The 23519-nt window shown below is 52.4% G+C and overlaps 1 protein-coding gene across 1 annotated transcript in view; it reads left to right on the forward strand.

Moving 5' to 3' along the window:
- The first annotated feature begins 1569 nt into the window (after nt 1–1569).
- Tekt5 (tektin 5) overlaps nt 1570–23519 on the forward strand; it is a 36957-nt gene continuing 15007 nt past the window's right edge. Inside the window, exons 1-5 of the mRNA XM_047534421.1 lie at nt 1570–2139; nt 5098–5181; nt 6076–6146; nt 12211–12354; nt 16681–16903. Of these exons, the coding sequence (XP_047390377.1) occupies nt 1570–2139; nt 5098–5181; nt 6076–6146; nt 12211–12354; nt 16681–16903 (1092 nt within the window). The remainder of the gene's footprint in view (nt 2140–5097; nt 5182–6075; nt 6147–12210; nt 12355–16680; nt 16904–23519) is intronic.

Raw genomic sequence — 23519 nt, forward strand, 5'->3', positions numbered from 1 at the left:
TTCACTGTGGAAAGAAAGTAGATTGGCATATGTGCAGCATAGTGCCCAGCAGGTGCTTAATAGATGCCCTTTCTCCTCCCCCTCTCTACCTTCTCTCATACCCACTCCTGATTTTAAGCAATTGGGAAAAAATTGCCATTGAACTTCCAAATCTACTGCTGCAGTTTGGATGCTGAATTGAACTCAGAACCTTGTGCCAAAAGCTTGGTCCCCAGCAGGCCACTGAGGGAGGGGGCCTAGTGGGAGGGACTTAGGTCATTGGGGGTGTACCCTCAAGGGGACTGAGGGACCTGAGTCCCTTTCTCTTCCTCTCTGATTCCTGGTTCATGGTGTTCCTGGGAGACATTCTGCCTCCTCAGTGATCCTCTGCTCATCAGAGACCCAAAACAAGGGGTGTCCAGTCATGCACTGGAACCTCCCAAACCATGAGCCCAGATAAACCTTTTCTCTTAGAAGTTAATGATCTCAGGTATTTTGGTACAGTAATGGAGAACTGACTGATACATCTACTAACACGGACCATTTGCGGGTCAGAGTCTCCTCTCCCTCATTTCCAAAGGTGGGAAGCCCCACAAATGGACACTCCTCCTGTTCTCTACCTGCACATTTTGTGGCTACTCCCAGAGTCAAGAGTGGAGGGAGTTTCTTCACTGGAGGGAAATACTGTTATAGAAGGTAGAACTGAGTACTATTTCTGGAACAATAAAGCTTCTCATTTTAGTTTCCCATTCGTTCATTCAGTAGTGTACTGGATGCCAGGGATTTAGTGATGGGCATGGTTTCTGCCTCATGATACTCAAGATCATGCCCCCATCATATAATCTATGTACAGATAAGACTCCGTTAGGGGGAAGCTGTTTGGGTTCTCTGCGTTTTGACATATTGTATCATCTCCTCCAAAATCAAGATTAGAACACTTTATCAGTCCTGCCCTCAATTTTCTCATTCCCTTCGGTGACCCACCCTCCCGCCACTGTGGCCCCAACAATGACAGATTGGTCTCCTGTCCATATAGATTTGTCTTTTCCAGAATGTCACCAATGGAACCACATGGGCCGTTGCCTTTTGAACCCAGCTGCTTCTCCTTAGCAGAGTAGGTTGGAGTTCATCCTGTTGCTAAGCGGTATTCCACGGTATGGGTGGACCATTTTGATGCCATCTTGGGGACGAAGAAAGAAAGAAAAGAACTTTGGCCAAACTGACCCTGAGTGGATTGCACTTACTGGAGTGGACTACATTAAATTTTCTCCCACTGGGCGCAGTTAGGTCTGGAGAGACAGATTTGGTTGTTAGAGGAAGAGATAAGGTTCCACGACTTGCATCCTCAATCTGTGGATTGTGAGACTCGCAATCCCTTTGGGGACTGATGGATTCATTTAGATTTGGACAATATGGACCCAGCTGACCTGAAAGAGCGCAGGCTTGGCTCAGAGACCCTCTCCCCGGGCTTTGTGACACAGTGCTGAGTCATAGAGGTCCTGCCGGCGCCTAGGGGAAGCCCTTTCACTGTACTGGTGATGCTTTTGCCCCTTGGGCACAGTTTTGCCCGCGTGGGGCTGATGGGGGAAGATGGAGTTTCTCGGAACCTCTCAGACCGCCAGTTACTGTGGCCCCAGGAAGGGCGGTGGCTTGGCGGCGCTGCCCCCCGCTGCGCAGAGTCCGGTGATCCACGAGTGCTACCAGCCCTACCACCTGCCCGGGTACCGCTACCTCAACTCCTGGAGACCCAGCCTCTTCTACAAGATCTCCACCGCCCAGACCTGCCCTGATGAGTGTCGCAGCAGCCCGCTGCGCCCGCCCACCATCCTGCCCGCGCTCCGCTCCGCGCTCTTCTGTCGCTACAGCACCCACGACTGGGACCAGTCCAACCAGCTGCAGCTGCGCGGTGCCGAGGCCTCGCGGCTGTGGGCCGGCCGGCTGACCGGCGACTCCATGAGGCTCATGCAGGACAAGGACCAGCTGACGCGCCAGATGCAGGAGGGGACGTCCCGGAACCTAGGCCAGAGACTGACGGACATCGGCTTCTGGAAGTCCGAGTTATGCTACGAGCACGACAGGCTTCTGACGGAGAACCGCAGCATGGAGACTGTCAAGAGGCGGCTGGAGTGTGGGGCCCAGGAGCTGGACTGTCCTCTGCAGGTGAGTGCTGGGCGCGGCCTGTCGGGCACCGCGCGCACTGCGCCGCCTTGGCTGAAGACCTAGGGGACAGGCGCCTTGCGCGGTGGGTGTGAGCGGCGTCGGTGTTGATGATCACATCTTTAGGGTAAGAATCGAGTCAACTCAGGATGATCTCAGGTGCAGATCTCTCACCGAATTGGATTTTGCCCTCCTCGGGCTTACGTCAGAGTCGTAGTTCTCCGTGGAGACCCCGTGCGCATGCGGACGCACCCCTGCGCATGTGCGCACAGGGACCCGTGTGGGTGTTACGGGCCTGAGACGACTTGCCTAAAATAGATGCTTTATTCTCCCTCCCTGCCCACATCTCCTAACATAGTCCGCATTTTCTTATTGATTGGTTTTCTACATGCAATAGCATATAGGCTCCACCTGGGCAGGTTTTTCGTCTACTTCACCGCTGACATATTCAAGACTGACCATCAGGGCAGTGCACATGTATCCTTGAGGGTCCTCAGTGACCCACACCTGTGCAGGCTGTTGTCGAGATCAACATTCCGAGTGTACTCCCAGCCTAGGAAGGAGTGTGGCACATAGTAGGTACTCAATAAACATCTGTTGAATAAGTGAACAGAGGATCTAACTGTGACCATTCTGGACCCTTCCTTGGCCTCAGGTCATATCCTGGGCTGGTTAGGATTGCTCTGGGCTGCAGGCAACAGGTGCTGGATGAGGAGGCCTAACCAAACAGGAATTTATTTCTGTTATAACAGGAACTCCAGAGGAGGCAGATCAGCCTGCTGCCGCCTCACTTGATGCCCGGTGGGACCAGCTGCTGTCTTGCCATTCTGCTGTCAGTGGCAGATGCCTTTTGTCCCTCGCCCCCCGCAGGAGGTCTGTGTTTCCTGTTGCGGACTCCTGCTTGAGAGGAGCACTTTGGTATTCTCATGGCGTACCAAATGGACAGGTGAAGGGCAACAGTGCCCACTGAGTTTGTCTCTCGATATCGGGGCTACGTTTTCCCAGAAGGCCCCTGTGGGTTTCTCTTTGCAGCCCATTTGCAGAGCACACAGGGGCTCCGGGGCTGCAGAAGAGTCCGGGGAAATGAATGTTGTTTTCTGCGTCCGGAGAAAGTCAGGAAGGGTTGCGTGGACCTTGGGTAGGGAGCCAGTAGCTTCTGCCTTGTGCTGCGGACACTCATCTCGGCTGCACAGGACCAGGTTCTGCTTTTCCCTGGAGCATTCGAGAGGCTCAAGGCCTCCTGCCGGGCAGCCTGCCCAGTTGTTTCTGCCCCATCCCCAAGCAGGAACTGTGGCAAGAAGGGTCCCCGCCACCCTGGGATTTCCACACCCATTCAGGGAAGGAGTCCAACGCTGCCTTCATCTGCTGGTTTGCCCCTCGGGAGAAGGGTGGGCAGGGCAGCTCCTCAGAACCCACAGCAGCGTCCAAGACCTCTTGATCCCCTTTCCTACTCTTACCCCCTCAGCGTGTCTGCAAGGCCCAGCTCTGCCTGGTCACGTGTGGCTCCTTCGATGAGCCACATGGAGGCAGAAGGACCAGACACATCTCTGTCTTTCCACTGCTCTGCACCCCCTGGGCTGGCTCCTCAGGCCAGGCAGCCTCTCACTGGACGTTGGTAATCACTTCCTCCCTGGGAACCTCCTGCGCGCTTCCAACCCATCCCCCCCACCCCAACAGCAGCCCCAGGGATGATTTTAAATATTAAAGTGGGTCTGAACACTCCTCCACTGGCTCCCTGGATGCAGTCCCAGAGTTTAGCATCTCCACCCTGCCCATAACCTTCCCCTGCTACGGCTCCAGCCTCACTCTCTCCGCTCCAGTCCAGCGGCTCCTGGTCCGTTCAGTCTCTGCCCTCAGGGCCTTTGCACCTGCAGTTCCCATTTCTTGCCCCATTATCTCCACTCATCTCTGCACCTCTGCTTCTCACCAACCAGTTCTCCATCTGTCTCCTCCCTAGAGAATTCCTCCCGGGAACCCCCGGCCCCTCGTCTCACCCATATCATTTCCATGACAGCCCTTATCACAGTTGGAGAGGATCACATCCCTTTAAGCCTGTCCTTTTGCCTGAGTTGGAATGCAGGCTGCAGGAAAGCAGGAACCTCTCTGACACCACGGGCCACTCCCTCTCCTTCATGAGGGCCAGCTGCCTGTGCACATCCTCTGCGTCCTTCTCCTGCCGCTCTTTATGACGTCACAGGCTAGTGGCCAATCGCCGTTCTTCCTGAGCGTCCTCTGGCAGGAGCACCCCGAGTGGCCCTTGATCTCCTCTTCCACTCTGACAGTTGGAAGGCTCACTGCTGTGCCGCGAGATTGCCTGGTCTCACTGGGGCCTGACCATTTTCCAAACCCTCCCTCCGTAGGGAGATCTCCAACAGGGCTTCCTTCATGGGGAATAGTTCTGAACAGTGTTTTTGAGGACTTCACGCTCAGAACTGTTGCTGAGCAGACGTGATCTGCACAAGCCTGTGAGGTATGCACCAATCTCACACCCATCTGCAGATGAGGAAACAGAGGGTCAGAGAGGCTGTGACTGGCCCAAGTGCACATGACAGGAAGCGACCAAGCCTGGGTTTAGACTTCTGAGAGAGCATACATGGAGGGCAGCAGCTGAAACCATCTTATCTGAGCTTACAGTGACACTCTGCCGTATTTATTATTGTAGTTGGGCAGTGGGGACAGTTTATAGAGATCATATCTCAATCACCTCTGGTTCCTGGGACACTACCTTCTCCTGCTTTCTCTGCATGGGCCCCGCATCTCCTAATGCCCTGGCCATGACAACCCGCATGCCCACTGAGGGCATGGGAAGCAGAAGCACCCCAGAAGCATCCATGAGGCTTAATGAAACACCCCGGTTTCTGAGAGAAAGAGCGGATTGTAGCACAGGTAGATGTGGGTCACCTGAGCTCTGGGTGGACACCCAACTGGGGCAGAAACACTCTTTCCTGATCTTCCCTACAGGTGGCCCTGGAGTGTCTGTACCATCGAGAGAAAAGGATCGGGATCGATTTGGTCCATGACAGTGTGGAGAAAAACCTTATTCGGGTGAGGTGTCTCCTGGGCCTACCCAGCCCCGAGGGAGGGGGCAGGGCAGCCCGTCACCTGTCGGGAGGGAGCACCGAGTGTCTCACGTGTGGAAAGTTCGGGCTTTGTCACTCTGACAAAATACCTGGGAGGAGTTGACTTCCAGGAGAGACTGACTTTGGTCTCAGAGGCTTCCGTCTGCCGTCGCTGGCTCGACTGCTGCTAGGCCTGTGGTCAGGCAGAACATCATGGCGGAAGGGCTTGGCGGGGCACAGCTGCTCACCCCGTGGCGGCCAGCAGGAGGGAGGCGGGGGAGAGAGAGGGACTCGCCCCAGTGGCCTCCTTCCTCCAACTACACCCCAGCTCCCAAGTTCCCCCCATCTGGTTCAATGTGAATCCATCAGTGAATGAATTCGTGGATGAGGCCAGAGGCTTCGTGGCCCCGTCACCTCCCACTCCGAACACTGTTACATTGGGGACTGAGCCCTCAACACCTGAGCTTTTGGAGGATATTCCAGATCCAAATCATAACGTGGAGTTATGTCTTGTCATTTCCATGATAATAAAATACCACCAGCAGCAATAACCAAAGCTAGCGTTTCTTGGAACCTACTGGATGTCATATATCAGACTGCTTCCTTGGCATTATTTAATGATAATATTATAGTGAGCTCTTGGCACATAACATGTGCCAGATTTTCTTTTAATCTGGAAGCACAGAGAAAGAAATGAAAGTAGGGCAGAGAAGGGGAGCTTCTGCCCTTGACCCCTGGCTGCGCGGCCGGGAGGCTGAGGCAGGCTCCTCCCCTGGGTCTCACCTCCTGGGGCTGGGGGTGGGGAGAGAGAGGTGAGGGTTGAGCGCTCCCACCGGAGAGTCTCTGACCCAGATCCACTTTCTGCCATTTTTCATTTCAGGAAGTAGATTTGCTAAAATGTTGCCAAGAACGGATGAGACAATTAGCTCAACGCATTGACATCCAGATGCGGTAGGGCGCCCCTCTCCCCCTCCCCCGGGGTGGGTTCTGTGACTTCCAGGTCACCGATTCCCGCGCGGTGCGCGGGTGTGATGTCCTGAGATGCACAGGCTCAGGCCAGCGTGCAGGCCAGCGAGCGACGTGTTGCCTGTTTGCAGCGAGGCCCTGCTGGAAGCCTGAGGTCCCTCCTGTCACCTCCCAGGTGGTTCTGAAGGTGGGGACCTGCAGTGTGTGGGTGGCATAGGCAGCAGGTGAGGGGCTGGGCACCTCCAGAGGGAGCTGGAGGAGGCCCGGAGCGGGACTCTTCAAAAGGAGTCAGCCTTTGTCCTGGGAAGATGATGTAACCAGTGCCATGAAAAGCCAGGGGCCCCTCGTAATTAAAGGGAGACTTGAGGTTTACGGGGCTTGGGGCCCATAGCGAAGCCCTGGGCATCCGGCTTCTGGAAGGCGCCTCCCACCTGGTTCTGGAGCCGGGACTCACCTTTAACTCTCCCAGGACACGCGGCTCTGCTGGTTTTCCTTCCTCGTTGACTTTGGGCATGACTTGGGCAGCAAGGGACGGGCAGGGGCCCTTGCCAGGACTGCCCTTTCTGCTGGACAGGGCAGCCGCGTGGGATGCAAGGGGCCCGGGCAGCTTTCACTATGGCTCTGGGAGCTGGGGGTCCTGGTGGGCTGTGCCCCAGAAACAGCAGCCACTCCCCGTCTCGGAGCCCTGAGGGTCAGAACTGGGCGTCAGGGGGAGAGGGCATCGCCCAGGATAATGAGACGCGGAGAGACATTCAGAAAGACAGTGGCTGAGGGCAGACATCTTGGGGAGACCCAGGGGACGTCAGAGGTGACGGGTGCAGAAGGGATTCAGATACAAAGCCACCCGGGAAAGGATAAGGGCAGGGCTGGGATGGGGCTTGGAGGTGGAGCCCCTGCCCAGCGGGCGTGAGGCCGGCTCCTGCACCCACCTCACCTCCAGCAGAGAGAAAAGCAGGGCTCGGTTCAGTTACTGAGTCATGATCTCTGACCATGCCACTTGCCACCTGGCCTGTGGATTACCGACTGTTTGCCTACAAATTAACCTACTTAAACAAAAACTTTAAATACTGTCCTACCTCATGTACCTGTATGACTGCATGACCGACGTGATCCTGCAATACGTACGGTCAGAAAAATGAGAGATTACACTCTATTTATGTGTGACCTATCAAAATATATAAATGCATTCTACTGTCACGTGCAACTAATTAGAACAAATAAAAAAATTTTAAAAAACACTTAAACAGTTTTGATGGCAAGAGTTACCAGAGAGAGCTCTGAGCAGGCCAATGTCTTTGTTTTTGCTCACTTTTTATTTCACAAATAAAAATTACATATATTTATTATGTACAAAATGATCCTTTGAAATACACATACATTATGGGATGGCTGAATCAAGCTGATTAACAAATGCATTACCTCATGTGTTTGTCATATTTTGTGGTGAGATCACTTAAAAGAATCCACTCTTCACAATTTTTGAGAACATAATACATTATTATTTACTATGCTCACCATAGTGTTATGATAGCGCTCTTGAAGTTGTTTAGTGTATGAAATTATGCATCCTTTGACCAACCCTCTCCCTAGCCCACTCCAACCACCCTTGACCTGTCCCACTCTCTGCTTCTATGAATTAAACTTTTTTAGATTCCACATACAAGTGAGATCCTGTGGTATTTGTCTTTCTGAGCCTGGTTTAGTTCACTTAACATGATGTCCTCCGATTCCACTGAGGTCACCTTAAATGACAGTTATTATTCTTTTTGAAGGCTAAGTAGTACTCTGCTGTGCACATGCACAACATTTTCTTTATTCACTCACCTGTCACTGACACTGAGGTTGATTCCATTTCTTGGCATGGTGATTCTTGCTGCGATGAATGTGGGGTGCAGCTTTATCGTCAACATCCTGATTTCGCTTCCTTTGGATATATACCCCGTAGAGGGATTACTGGAGCATGTGGTAGTTCTATTTGTAAGTTTTTGAGGACCCTCCATGCTATTTTCCACACTGGCTGTTCTAATTTCCACTCCCACCAGCGGTGTGTGAGGGCTCCCTCTCCACAGCCTCCCAAATACTCTTTATCTTTTTGATAACCACCTTTCTAACGGGGATGAGCTGATACTTTGATATGCTTCTTATATGCATTTCTTTGACAATTCGTGATGCTGAATATTTTTTCATGACCCTGTTGCTCATTTGCACTCCTTCTTTGGAGACCTGTCTCCTTTGCCAGTTTTTAAATTGTGCGTGTTTTCTTGCTATTCAGTTGTTTGAGTTTCGTATGTATTTTGGATATTAACCCCTTATCAGGTGTATGATTTACAAATGCTTTCTCCCACTCTGTATGCTTTCTCTTTCCTCAGCTGATGGGTTTCTTTGCTGTGCAGAGACTTTACAGTTGGATACAATCCCATTTGTCTATTTTGGTTTTTGTTGCGCTGTTGCAGTTATAGCCAAAAATCACCACCCAGACCCACGTCACAGAGCTTTCTCGTTTTCTAATTTTACAGCCTCAGACTTTTACATCTCAGACCATTTCGAGTTGATTTTTGTACACAGTGAGAGGTAAGGGTCTGATTTCATTCTTTTGCATGTGGATATCCAGTTGTCTCCAAACCCTTAATTGAGGAGACTGTCCCTTTTCCATCGTGTGCTCTTGGTTCCTTTGTGAGGATCAGCTGCCCACAGACCACTGATTTCCTTCTGGGCTCTCTGGTCTGTTTCTCACACTTACTTTTGTGATCCCCAACATATGTGAAGAGAGACGGACTCTCCACGTGTGGCTGGCACAGGGATGTGGCAAACAGGCCCAAGGGCGGTAGGAAGGCTGAGGCTCACACCAGGGGACAGTTAGAGCTGGCAGAGTGACCAAAAGCCCAGACAGGGAACTGGGAGCGGAACCCCAGAAGAGCAACGCTGTGAGGGGTGGGGAGGCTCACGTGCAGCCCCCGACGGGAAAGCCAGAAGTGGGAGAATGGAGGACCAGAGAGGCTGAGACAGACGGACAGGATGAACCCACCCGGAGAGACAGAACAAACATCCCAGAGAAGCTGGGGGAGACACACACACCTGTGATCCCAGCGACTCGGGAGGCTGAGGCAGGAGCATCCCAAGTTCAAGGTTAGCCTCAGCAACTTAACCAGACTCTTTCTCAAGAGTAAAAAGGGCTGGGGATGAGGCTCATTGGTAAAGTGCTGCTGGGTTCAATCCCCAGTACTGGAAAATGAGAGAGAGAGGGAGAGAGACAGATGTGCCAGACAGAGGAAGCAAGAGCTGGAGAGGGGCAGACATGGAGAAAGAGGGAAAGAGGAGGGGGCTTCTGGGAGAGCCTGACGGATGCAGATGGCCTAGGGAGCGTGAGGGGCAGCCGGAGGGGCGGACGGAGCGTGGTCCTCTTTGCAGGGACTGGAGGCCAAGCTGCCCTCACGCAGGCAGTCAGCTTTGGGCAGCAGCCTGTCAAAGGAGGCCTGTCACCCTGTGGGAAGACCTTAGCAGCTGGAGGGACTGGGATTGTCCTAATTCACTTGGAACCTCAGAGGCTCACTGCCAGGCCATGGGGTACTCCTCACTCCCTGGGGGAAGCCCCGCTGCTGCCCACTCAGGGGGCTTCCCTGCCCTACTAGGCGCTGGGCTGGGTTTCTGGGCAAGGTCTGTGGCCCACAGCTGTGCAGGGCACCCTTGCCCTCCCAGGAGCAGAGAAGTCTCCTCCTGAAGGGGTGGGGCCACACTTGGCCTTTCCTGGGGGGTCAGCAGCACTGCGAGCTCTGGCACCAGCCTGGCCCCAGGTCATGTGCCAAGTAGACTAGACAGTCTGCGCCTCTCTCCCCAGGCCTCGTTAGCAAGGCCGCAACTGGGGCAGCTGGAGTCTGAGGCCCCCAGCTTGCCTGCTAAGGCTCGGATGTGCCCTTTCCACATTCTGGTCTTAAAGTTCCAGTTCATCTGTTGGGGTGGCCGGGCCCAATTTCCTCATGCTCTGCCAATTCGTAAAGCCCAAAGGTCCCAGGAGAGTCCCTCCTGCCTGACAAGACCTCGGTATCCTGATAGGTGGGAGCTTACCATCAGGATTTAATTTCCTTGTTCCTGGGTTGCCTGAAACCGATATCTACAACAGAAAAAAGAGGGAGAGAGGAAACACGGAGGCAGATAGAGGAGAGGAAGGGAGAGACAGAGAAGACCCAGATGGAAGAGCAGAGAGAGAGAGAGAGAGCAAAGGTGGAGAGACAAGACATGGGTGGGGGTGGGCCACCGCAAAGGTGGGAGAGAGGTCACGGGAAACCACTCATTCGGTGGATGTCAGACAGCCCCTCTAAGTCTAGTTATTCTCTCTCCGTGGTTGCAGAATTCTTCTAAATGCTTTAGGACAAAAGCTCCAATCCATGCTTTGGGGTTTTTAACAAATTTTTCAATCAACAGAGACACAAAAATGATTGAGCCTAGAAATTTCTGGAGACAATAGATTGTAGCTAGGATGCAGTTAGTGTTTACTTAGTATTAGGGCTGAGAGACCTTCTATTAGCTGACAGGATTGTTTTTCCTTTAATGTCAGGAATGTAAATTTTCCTTTTAAAAATACATTCATTTAGTGGGCTGGGGAGATAGCTCAGTTGGTAGAGTGCTTGTCTTGCAAGCACAAGGCCCTGAGTTCAATCCCTAGTACCTCAAAAAGAAAAAAAAAAATACATTCATTTATATTATTAAAACGATCTGAAAAGAAGGACAATAATTAGTAAATAATAGTACAGGTGCTTTGATATTTGGTAAGCTTCATGAACATGGCTGTCAAGGTCTGCAGTTTGGTAAGCAGCAGCCTTGTCTAAGCTTAGTTAAGACACCAAACCCTCTGGAATCGAGTCCTGGCCCCACTGCCTTCTCACCTTGGCCCAGCAGCACAGTTTTTAACCCCGCCCATCCAATCCCTGACTCCGCCCAGTTCCTGACCCCGCCCAGGCGCTTACCTCACCCAGTCCCAGACTGCACCTAGTCTCTGACTCCGCCCAGTCCACTGCCTCACCTAATCCTGACTGCACCCATCCCTGACTCCGCCCAGTTCCTGACTCCACCCAGCCCATGGCCTCATCCAATCCCTGACTGCACCCACCCCTTACTCCGTCCAGTCCGTGACTCTACCCAGTTCATGACCCCACCCAGTTTCTTAACTTCTCCCAGTTCCTAACGGATTGACTTGATGAGCTTTACTAGTCCTTGAAAAACCTGGATATTTCTAGCTTCTCTGCTTTTGCGCATACGGTATCCTCGGCTTGGAGTTCTCCTTTCCCCCGGCGGTAACTTTGTTCATAATGTCTTCTGTTTGTTGTGAAAACCGTATTCAAACCCCTCCTCAGGTAGCTCTTCCATTAACCTACAGTTAATGGTTTCCTCGTTGGTGTGTTATTTTGTATCTTTTTAAAACCTCCACTATTGCTCTGACCAATCTGTGCTGTATTTTACTGTATTTACTAATCTAAGCCACTTGAAGGCAGAGAACGAGTCTTATTTATGTCTTATCCCTTTGTGTTCAGCTTTCACAGTGATCTGAGTAGTTTGACTTGATACAGGTTTGTCCAAAGTATGAATTAGTATCTTCTAAATTAGTTCAACCAAGGACAGCTGGAGGAACAAATCTGGCCCACCATCTGTTCTTATAAATAAAGTTTTATTGAAAGGAATTTGTGCCCATTCATTTACACATAACCCACGACTGCTTTTGTGCATAGTTGTGTGGGTGCAACAAGGACCCTGTGACACACTAAGCCTAAAGCGTTGGTGATCTGACCTTTTACAGTAAATGCCTTCCATCCCTGTCCTAAAAGACAGCAGCTCTGTTTGGATTGGGGGCAGATGTGCAAGTGGGGATGGCTCTTGGCTCCTCTGTGGGAACATGGAAGTGGGAAGAAGGCTGAGAAGCCACTGGGTGTGGACAGACCCTTCCTGGGAGTCCAGGGACTTGGCTTGCAGCCTGTTCTGTATATTCTCTTGCTGCGTGACCTCGGGTGGGGACTCTGGGTAAGTGCACAGCCCAGGGACAAATCATTCCTCCCTGCAGGGATAACCGAGATGCTCAGCACGCCCTAGAGAGGGACCTTGAGGACAAAAATTCCGCTGAGTGTATTGACGAGCAGTGCTTTAACCTGAGGAACACGTCAGACTGCATCTCCTTCTTCCATGGCGTGGAGAAATGCGACGGCACGTAAGTATTGGCCCCTCTGTCTCCATTCTTGGCTGTGTCCCTGGGAGCAAGGATCTTGGCTTCTGCCTTGGCACCATGAAGGGGTATCCTGTGCCCACCGAGGGAGAGGCAGTGTGATTAAATGGGAGCCCTGTGTTGCAAGTGACAGAATCAAAGTCTGGCCGATTTAGGGTGACACAGAATTAACTGGAAGCCTGGAGAAGGGCCACAGAGACAAGGGGAAGGTTCTGGCAATTCGAATGCACAGAAATGGGAACTATTCAGCTGGATTGTCAGAGAGCCATCATCTTTCCATCTTTGGCCCACTTTGCTCAAGATTCGAATTCCAGAAAGAAAGAGCACATGGTTGACTTAGTGAGGGTCACACAGCCCCTACTGCTCTGCCGGGGCATGCTGGGGTGCCTCTGTTGGCAATTCCACCAGACAAATTCCAACACAAAAGGGCTGTCACCAGCAGGAGCAGGAATTCCAGCTGGGTGGGGAGAGTTAACTGACACCTAGAGAGTGGATTCTAGAACCAGGCTGCCCAGCCTCCAGGCTAACACTTTGGACAAGACTCTTAATGTCTTTGGGTTCCTTTCTGCATCTTGATCACTGGAAGAAAAGTAGTACCCACCCCCTGCCCCAGGTTGCTGTGCCTACTGAAGGGTGGGCATGCGAAGCTTCAGCCCAGAGATGGTGTAGAGTGGTAATGGCTGGCCTCTGTGGGTGCTTGCTGGGCATCGCATTTTCTTGTCCTGTCAGGAGTGAGGTAGGTGCCTTCCCCATGCCTGGCACTATCAGGGGCATGTCACCTCCTCTGGGAGAGTCATGTAGAATTTCCCAGTTCTCAGTTGGAGGTCTGGGACCATGTGGGCTGGAGAGCGATGCTCTGGGTACAGGCAGAGGGTGGGTCTCTCTGGGTTTCAGCCGCGCGCCACCTTTTCTTCATCTCTAGCACTTGGGATTGCTCTGGGCCCATGTAGGTAAGCTGTCAGTAGTGCTGAATTCAAGGAGGAAGGGGAAGGGAAGGAAAGGGGGTGGCAGGGAGGGAGAGCAGGAGAGCGGGGAGGGATTCTGCAGCCGCCTCTGGCCCAGGACTGGGGTGGCTTTCTGGATCTTAGCAAACATGGAGGTGTGGAGGTGACTCTGGATTTATAGTAGTGGCAGCTCCTGGGGCAGCCGCCTCCTCTTCCTGACAAGGGGGGGGTCCCCCTGCTGAGCAGGACTCTGGGGACTCGGCCATTCTTGGTCACAGCTGCCCATCTGCACAGGGAGTCCAGAGGGTCCCTCTGGGCAAACAGATGCCTCCCCCGAAACCGGGCAGCAGGCTGGCTGGCGGAGAGTCTGCTTTCCATGCCCAGGAAGGGGCTGCTATTTAAAGTCCATCTGGAAAGTGAGAGCTGCCGTTCTGGTGACGAATTGCTTCCCAGATGTGCTGGCTCAGGGCTCTGTATTTGGATTTTCTTAAAGCAGAGTCACGTCTGGGCAGATGAAGAGGTTTGGTGACTGTCTGGATTGGTGTCCCTGCGCATTGCAGTTGCCATTGCCATGGATTAACTCGTGCCTGTGGTGGTGGTGGCGGCAGCAGAGGCCTTTTCTCTGATGCCGGCTGTGTGCTAGGTTGTGCTGAGAGCGTTACATGCAGCTCTCATGAGTAATAAACAGTTGTGAGTGCTTACCATGCGTCTGGTGCCCTGGTAAGTGTTTCACATTTAGTCACTCAGCAACCCTGGGGCTAGGTCCCATTATTATCCCCATTTCACAATGAGTAAATGCAGGCTCAGAGAGGTGAAGCAACTATCATAAGCTCACACAGCAAGTGGCAGAGCTGTGATGAGCCCACACTGAACACCACGTGGGTGTTTGATCAATGGTATCTTCCTGCCTCTGTCCCTTCAGTCTCTAGAGGGCACAGGCTCCAGGAGAGTACATCCTCCCTACTGAGACTCGTGACTTGCCAAGGACACGGGCTGCCTTTGGTGAATTCCCCTGGGGAGAATGTAATTAAGGGGACTATTTTCCCTGGGGAGCTCAGCTCTCTGCTCCAGGGGAGGACAGGGCTTGGACCTTGCTCTTTGTGTCCTCGACAGCCCCATTTAGCAGTGGTGGACATATTCAGAGCATATTCACAGGTCTCTATTTGCTGTCCTCAGCCTCCTCTCCTTCTGTCGTGTCTTGGGGATGGTGATTATTGGTGACCTTGGACATGACACTTCTCTCTGAGCCTCTGCTCATGGTTGAGCTGCAGCTCTGGGCCGGGCACAGGGCCCCTCCCACCTCAGAAGCCCAATACCGCTGCCTATTGCTTGACTTCAACTCCTGCAAAAGCTGTGCAGAGGAAGCCGGCGTGGTGGTACTCACCTGTAACCCCAGGGACCTGGGAGGCAGAGGCAGGAGGTTCATAAGTTCAAGACCAGCCTCAGCAACTTAGTGAGGCCCTGTCTCAAAATAAAAAATAAAAAGGACTGGAGATGTAGCTCCGTGGGAGAGAGCTTGCCACGTGCAGGGCCTGGCCCTGGTTCAGTGCTTAGTACCACACCCGCATCCGAAAAAAAAAAAAAAAAAGTAAAGAGAAGCCAGGCAAAGGGCTCACACACACATGTCACTTTTAAAAAGCCCGCTCTCCATACGACCTCAGTGTGCTCTAACACTTCTGAGAAGAAGCATATATCTCACATTTCAGAGAGGTGGATTCCTTTTCTCCTGCTGCCTGAGGATAAAAATCTGCTTCATTTAAGAACGGTGTCTTCCCAGGCCAGACAAGACCTTGAGAAGTTATCTGGTCTAGGTTAGCCGGGAGTGAAGCCAGCTCAAAGCAACACGTGCCCCCTGGGAGGCCCCCAGAGCAGGGAACCCCAGCGTCCCGGGCTTGCTTGTTGCAGGGGTTCAGTGCTCCACCAGGAAGAACTCCGTCTGATCGGCGTGAGTCCTCAGGTGGCACCGCCTCCGTGAAGCCTTCCCTGCCTGTGCCGGTCCACACTCACCGCCCAGATCTGCTCCCCACTGCCCTGCTGGACTGCCCTCTGCAGGCCACCTTTCCTGGGCTCTCTGCCCTTCATGTTCCGCTGGGCTCAGCCAGGAGGAGGGACACAGTGGAAGACAGACACCCCCCAGCAGAGGAGAAGGGCTGCAGTGTGCCGCCGTCCCCGGGGACTGTGCTCCTCCAGGGCTCCTCCTCTCCCTGAGCTCTTCGAGGCCTCCTGCTCCCTCAGAGTGGGGGTGTCGGCTTCCTGCATTTGTGAATCCATGGCAACTCAGCACCTGTCCGAGCACAGTGGTCCCCACCCGCAGGGAATGTTCGGAGACCCCGTGGGTGCCTGGACCCTGGAGAGCAGCAGACCCGTGCACACATTCCCGTGACAAGGTAGTTCATAGATCAGGCCCTGGAAGGTATTGACCATAGCTACTTACGTAATAGAATGATTATGACACCATAATCAAAGTTATCTGAAACTCACCAATTGCTTATTTCTGGAGTTTTCCGTGTGATCCTCTCAGACCTCAGTTGCTGTCAGGTAGCTACAGCAGCAGAGAGCAGAACTAGGGGGGCTGCTGTAGGCCTGTGCCCCTTTACCACAGGGAGACCTGAGGACCCAGCCGTCCCTCCTCCTCCCTGTGACTCGTGGAAATGCCCCCTCCGTGGGTGGCTCTCTCCCTGGGACGTTGACCCCTGCGGACAGGGACCCTGCTCTTCTTGCTCATGGCTCCCTCTCAGGTGCCCGGCAACGGTCGGCACGTGGCAGGCATTCCAAACACTGCAGCCGGGCAGGGTGCTGCTCAGTGGTGGCACCAGGCTGGCGTGCTGCAGCCCCTGGGTGTGACCCCCCAGTACTGCAAGACCGACCAAACCACCACCACCTGGAAGCCCATGATGGGGAGGAAGCCATGGCGAGTGGCTGAGCTGGAGGGACCAGCGGCGCCACCGTGCCCGGGTCCACTCGCTGGTCTGGTGGTGTTTTGGGCAGTATGGTGGGGGGACAAGGACAAGCTCTAGAGGGACCCCTCCTCTCCTCCCAACTGGCTGAGTGTCCCTTCCAAAGTCATCTGCTCCCTCCCAGGCCGTTATCACAGCCTCTGTTAAAGGACAGGTTGGATGAGGACATTTGTCCTCAACAGGGAGCTATCGTGTCCCCTCCCCCAGGGGACTTTTGTGGTTGTCATGCTGGGTGTGTGGCAGGGCTACTGGCGTCCCGTTGGTGGAGGTCACAGATGCCGCCAGACCTTCTACAGGGCACCCGGCAGCCGCCCCCACAGACTCTTCCTGACCTGGGCCACGAGGTCTCCAGGCCCGTCACAGCTGCCCGAGTCCTGGCCTGCGTGACCCTGCCCCGGTGTCTCTTGCAGGGTTTCCGTGCCCGAGACCTGGGCCAAGTTCAGCAACGACAACATCAGGCACTCTCAGAACATGCGGGCCAACTCCATCCGGCTGCGGGAGGAGGCCGAGCACCTCTTCGAGAACCTGTCGGACCAGCTGTGGAAGCAGTTCACGGACACCAACCTGGCCTTCAACGCCCGCATCTCCGAGGAGACGGACGTGAAGAACAAGCTGCAGACGCAGCTGGCGAAGGTGGGCTGATGCGTCCCAGGAACTTTGTCCCCGGCTAAGCCTTCGCCTTCCTCCGGCGGGTCTTAGCCTCACGGGTGCTGAACCCCATTTTCAAACCCAGTTTGAAATTGTTCCCCTACAATCTCATTCACCCCAAAAGGGGACGAGGACTGTGAGCTTCCTGGGGAACTTGAGTGCCCCTTGGCCACTGACTGTGGAGCTTGGCGCTTGGCCTGCTGTCACCATGGCACCCAAGAGGCTGCTGATGGCTCCCCGTGCCCACCCTTCTCCAGGGAGCTCCAGGGCACTGAACATGACCAGGAGCCCTGGAGCACAGTATCCCTGCTAGTCAGCAGATCTCTGTCCCCTTCAGCATCTTGCAAATGTAGGCTTTGCCTTTGAGTCTGTGTCATGCCATTTTGCACTCCGGGGTCACCCACGGGAGTCCTTGCTTCCTGGGCTTCTGTCACCCTTTCCACATAAGTGCAAAGTGCCTGCTGGCGGCCAGAGGCTGAGTTGGGCAGTAGCAATACAAGGAGGACCCTCACCCACGTGGTCCCAGTCCCCGGGCAACTTCTATTCTGGCTGGGGAGCAGTGGTGGCTATGAAGTTGACACAGGAGCGATTGGGGACAGCAGTCTGTTTGGAGGGGTGGAGCCCAGGGACAAGCCTTGATCTGTATTTGCTGACAGCACCCCTTTGAATGTTGGGGTGTTGGGGAGGTTTCGTGGGCTGCAGGCAGGGATGATGGAAATGACGGAGGCAGTTCATGCCCACCTGCGTCTGCCACTGCTCGGCCAGGTGTCAGGAGGTGGACAGAGCAGAAGTTGGTCACTGTGAGGTGTGATGAGTGAGAGGTGGAAGCACCAAGGGGGTGAGTCAGAGATGCTGGGGGAGGGGCACAGACGGGAGCAATGTGTATATCAAGAACTGATTGACAGTCCGTTAGGCAGCTGAGGATGGGGCAGAATATTCTGGAGAGAGAACAGCAAGTGCAAAGGACTCTGGGATGAAGCTGGAGGAAAGGGCTGGTTCTGATCATGCCGGTGCTGGTAGGTCCTGGTGGAGGGTTGGGAGTTTGCTTGGAGAGACTGGAATCTTCGAAGGGCTTCAGGTGGGACAGAGGTAGGAGGCAGACTCCTCCTGGGGTTGATCTCTTTCCCTCCTGAGTGGAGAAGGGTGCAGAGGTCAAGAGGGACAGGGGGTGGTTGAGGAGGCTCTGGGGCCTTGAGCAGGTGTGACCCTTCCCTCCTCTAGAACAGGGTTTGGCAAGGGCCAGATAGTGGCCATTTCAGCTCCGCAGCCCCTACGGCTGCCGTCACGACCTCTCGATTCTGCTGACGTACTGGAAAACAGCCATGCACCATACACACACGAATGAGTGTGGCTGTGTCCTGATAAAACTTTATTTACACAACCAGGGAGTTTTGGCCCACAGGTTGCAGTTTGGTCAACCCCAGCTCTGGACTGTCGTTTGAAGTCTCTGCCTTCTAGAATTCTTCATGTCCCCCTTAGTTTGGCACTTACTGCCTCTGCATCCTGGGACCTTGTCCATCATTCCTCAACCCCATACCATGTGGTGAGAAGTGTGGACCCTGAGCCTGGCTGCCTGGGTGTCAATCCTCTGTAACCCTGGATGACTTTCTCAGCCTCTCTGTGCCTCAGTCTCCTTATCTGTAGAATGGGGATAAGGATGATTCCAACCTCAGGGATGATTTGAGTTAAAGCAGGTAAGCTGCTTGCGTGCTCCGTACCTGGTGCACCTGGGGCTAGGAGCTACGACTACTCTATTCATTGACATCCTTGTGTGATCTCATCCAAGCATCCTGATTCAACCTTGTCTCTCCATGGCTTGGTGTCCAGCCAGGACCTCCTGAAATCTTTGTGCAATGAATGAAAGGGACCACAGCATTGAGTTTTGTAATGATTTTTTTTAAATAGTGCATGAATGATTGAATACTTTTAACATCAATTTTCCTTTTTTGTGCAAAATAAGTTTATTTGGCAAAAAATGCATATAGTATAAAATTTACCCTTCTAGCCACTTTTAAGCTATTTCTTAAAAGTGCTAGTGCTGTTTCTTGGTAATAAGTACATATCTGTTGTGCAGCTGTGACCACCAGCCACCTCCAGAAATTTTCATTTTCCCAAACTGAAACTTTTTACCCATTTAACAGTACTTCCTATTTCCACTCTCTGTGAATTCCACTACTCCAGGCACCTCGTAAGTGGAACCACAGTGTATTTATTCGTCTTTCTGCGACTGGCTTATTTCACTTAGCATGTTTTCAAGGTTAATCCGCATGTGCCAGACTCTCTTCCTTTTTAAGGCAGAATAACCTCCCACTGTCTGTAGAGACCACATTGTTTCTCCATCCATCCGTCTAGGGACACCCAGATTCCTTTATCTGTGGCTCCTGTGCCACAGGAGGACTTGTCTTCAAGAGGCAATTCTGCAGGTGGAACAAATACACTTCACCGTCGGTTCACTGCATGAACTTGGCAGTCTGAGGATCACTCTGGAAGGGTCCTGATACTAGGGGGTGGCAAGTGGTTTCCAGCAGAGTGAGAGTTCCTTCTTGGTAACCTCATTCTGTTTCTGTGAGTATCAATGGTTAGTTTCTATGGCATTCTTAGAACAGTGCTTGGTACATGGTGAATAGTCAATCCCAGGGAACTGTAAGTATGACTCGTTTCACTGACAGAAAAAGAACCTTTGCGTGGGGGTGGTTGAAACCTTTTCCTTTCAGAATTTCTCCAGGGAAGTTTTAAGTTATTACTAACAACTTCATCACTGCTGATCAGAGAGATTTTGCAACCTCATAGATTTTTATTAATAGTCTTTATTTAGTCATCCGCTAGCTCCATATGGAGCGTACCAGACCGCAATATGACTCTGTTGACATTTGCATGAGCAAGGATTTGTCTTCTGGTTGGTGACTAGTTCACATGGTGGTTTTCTAAGATAATAAGAGATTGATGCAATGAAGAAAAGTACATAGCAACCATTTCACCTTTCAATAGTCTGCTTCAGTTGGAGGATTCAAAACGTTCCCTTTAAAATTTTTAACTGTTATTGGTTGAGCTCAGCCGGGTTCCCCTTGGCAAGAGACTCTAATGGAAAATTCCAGGCCCCCTGCCACACTTATGATGCAAAGCGATTCTTTTCCCAGGGGTCATTAGAATGCACTTTGTAAGACCAGGTCTACTCAGCTCCCTGGCAGGCAGTGGTTTGGGGCAGGGTAAGCAGGCTGATCTGTTCATTGGGATCCTGGAATTCCATCCCTGAGGCTACACCCCAAACTCTGTAGCCTGCCCTGGGTCTTACCTGGCAGGAGCACATGGAGGCTCTGGGGTGGCCTCTGGTCCTGCTGGCCCCTTCTAGAAGAGGGACTGGAGATGGCTCTGGACTGAAGTACCTGCTGACCAGAGTGCGAGCAGGCTGCTGCCTTTGGGACTGAGTCCTCTTGCCAGCCAGGGCCATTGGAACCTTGAGATAGGCCAGCCCACTTCCATCCAGTTACCCAGTTCAGTGTATTTGGGGAATCTCCTAATGTGGGGGAAAGCTGCACAAAAGCACCTTTTGTAGGAGGCTATTTGGGGGCAGGAACAATTTTCTAGAAAGTGCCTACAGGTGTGGGGGACCTGCTAAGCATGTTGGTGCACTCTGGTCATGGTGTTCGTGTCTGTCTTCCTGGTGACTCAGGAGGCTGAGGAAAGAGGATCGCAAGTTCAAGGCCAGCCTCGGCAACTTAGGGAGACCCTCAGCAACTTAGCAAGATCCTGTGTCAAAAAAAAAAATATATATATATATATATACACACACACACACACACACACACACACACATACATACACTTACTTATGTGTTTATATACATTTATATATATATATATATGGCTGGGCTGTAAAGCTCAGTGGTAAGGCACCGCTTGGTTCAATCCCTAGTGTGTGTATAGATATATAAAAGTGGGGGCACCAGATCCTGCAGGTAAAATGACATGAAATGCATCACATGAATGGAGATTAATGGCACCAAGTTGTACAGTGAGAAAGTACCTGTCCTCCAGTTCTTTTGAGACCCTGGTGTGTGACCTCAAGGTCTAGACTGGCTTCTCACCTCCTGAACACTGCCCGTCTCCCTTGGACATCTGGGCCTGAGACTAAGAACTTTGGGCAGGAGTCAGTATCCAGTCAGAGTTGAAATAACATGTTTTCATTTTTGTCTTATTTCATACATTTTGATTCTTCCCACTTATAGAAAATGATGCTTGCTTTTTTCCCACGGATCATAGTGATATAAAGTTTCATTTTAAAATACATGTGGCGAAAGTTTATTTATTTTTTTTCTTTTTAAAGTAAACTGATTTGAAGAAAAGATCAGGCCATCGTGTTCTGAGTGGTGTGGGGATATGGCAGAAATGGGGACAAGTAGAGAGAGCGGGACTCATGCCAAATAGCAGCGTAGACCTCTGTGCTTCCACTATTATCGCGTGTGTGGTCCTCACCAGGTCACCTGGGGATGTGGTTAGATTGCAGACTCCGGTTGAGCAGGCTGCAGCAAGAGGGTAGATTATGGAGAGTGCTGGCTTTGACCAACATCTGGGTAAGCAGCTGTTCCTCCCTCCCTCCCGCCCTCCTCTTCTCCTCTTTCCCAGACTCAGAACATTGGAGGAACCAAATCTTCCCAAGAGGCCAGCCTCAGCCACTTTAATTCTAATTGGATTTTCTTTAATTGCGTTTGGCTTCCAGGCTCACAAACCAAGTAGAGTCATCCTTCCTTCCCTGGAGCCACCAGGTCAGGTCAGCCCATCCCGTCAGCCATTCCCAATTTGTGCAGATGCGGATGCTTCTCTGGGGTTTCTGTCACCGCTGGGCAGACAGCACGGGCCCTTAAGTCAAAACCTCATCTTCCTGATGCACTGGTCACGGCCATGACATCAGGAGCTGGGGACCACGATGAGGCAGACACCCCAGAAGCAGCGTCCTGGTGCATGGGAGGGCGGTGAGTCCGCTTCTGCCACGTGCTGTTGGAGGTCTTGTAGTCGGGGTAGCAAAGAGGAGCTGAGAGGCAGGTGGGGTGGCGCTGCCTGAGAGCCCTGTGGTGGCCGGGGGCGGGTGGGATTATTGTACTCCAGGCTGGACTCTTCCCAAGCCGAGGCCAGCCCCAGCCACAGCTGCTCAGCAGGTAGTCACTGTGCCTCTGCACGGGCCTCCTGCACGGGCCTCCTGCACTTGCACCTGCGCGTGGGCTCCTGAGAGGCATCCTAACGCAACAGTCTCGGAGCCCAACTCCAGAACTTTCACCGTCTCACCTGCTCCACAGGGAGTCCTCCCCGTCTCAGTGGGTGGCTCCAATTTCCAGATGCTGCCAGGGGCTTCCAGGGGCTCCAACTCCTGGGCGCTCAGTCCCAAACTTCAGAGTCCCCTGGATGCCTCTATCCGTCCCACCCATACCGACTCCATTGGCAAACCTGGGTGAACCTCCTTGCTCCTATCGGCGCTCAGCCTCCACCCAAATTGGGCCTCCGTCGTCTCTTATCTGGATTATTGCTGTGGTCTCTCCATTTGCATCCGAGATGGCCTGTCTCTGAGCTCTTCCAATTTGGGGGTCAACTGATGAACCGGCTGCTAGTTTGGAAACATATCCAGCCCTTGAGTAGGTTGACTAGATGGATAGGAAAAGTTCAGCTGCTGTTGATTCTTCAGAACTCCTCGAGAGTTCAGCAAGGACAGCACAGGACAGACCCTCTTGGGGTAATGTCTGCCAGTTTCACAGACCATCACTTGACCTTGGCCACGTCAGGCATTCGCTGCAGATCCCAGGAGAGTCCCTCCATGCCCCTCACCTCTGTGACCCCAGCACCCGCTCGCTGCCTGGGGCACGGTCTGTGGTGCCTCTCAGTAAATGCTGATGGAGTGGTCCTAATCAGGCAGTGCTGAACTGGGCCTACCGATTATTTGGCCTTCACACTTTTCTTTTATAGTTCACATATAATTCCCTGCACATATTTCAAATGTACAATTTGAGAAATTTTGATATTCTATGTCATAGAGCCAACACCTCCATCAAGGTGGTGGCCATATGCATCACCCCAGGCTTCTGTGCCCCCTGTTCCTGACTCCCTCCTGTCCCTCGCTCACTCCCACAAAATCTAGTTAGAATTAATAACGGATGCTGATCTGTTTTCTGTCACTATAGGTTAGTGTGCATTCTCTAGAATCTATGGAGACACACTGTGTGTACTCTTTTTAAAATTTGACTTTTTCCCTTCAGGAAAAATATTTTGAGAGTCACAGTGTGCTTCTCTGCTGAGCGGTGCGTTGCGTGGACACATTGCAGGTGTTGTGCAGACAGACCACTGTTCACTTCTCCTTTGATCTGTTGAGGGTCATTTAGATTATTACCGTTGGGGGCTGTTATAAATAGAGCACTATGAAGAGCACATATTTGTCTGTACTCCCATAGAATTAAAATTTTTTTTTTTTTTTTTTTTTTTAATAAAAAGTGGAGATTTCACATTTTAAAAAGTTCACGAAGTTGGAGGCTGTAGCTGTTCAGAACTCCCGGGCAAACAGTAGCTGGGAGCTGGCGGCCAGAGCCTCTCTTAGGACTGGGCTTGGGCCCTCCGCTTCG

Source organism: Sciurus carolinensis, chromosome 18, assembly GCF_902686445.1.
Source record: "Sciurus carolinensis chromosome 18, mSciCar1.2, whole genome shotgun sequence".
Taxonomy (NCBI): Eukaryota; Metazoa; Chordata; class Mammalia; order Rodentia; family Sciuridae; genus Sciurus; species Sciurus carolinensis.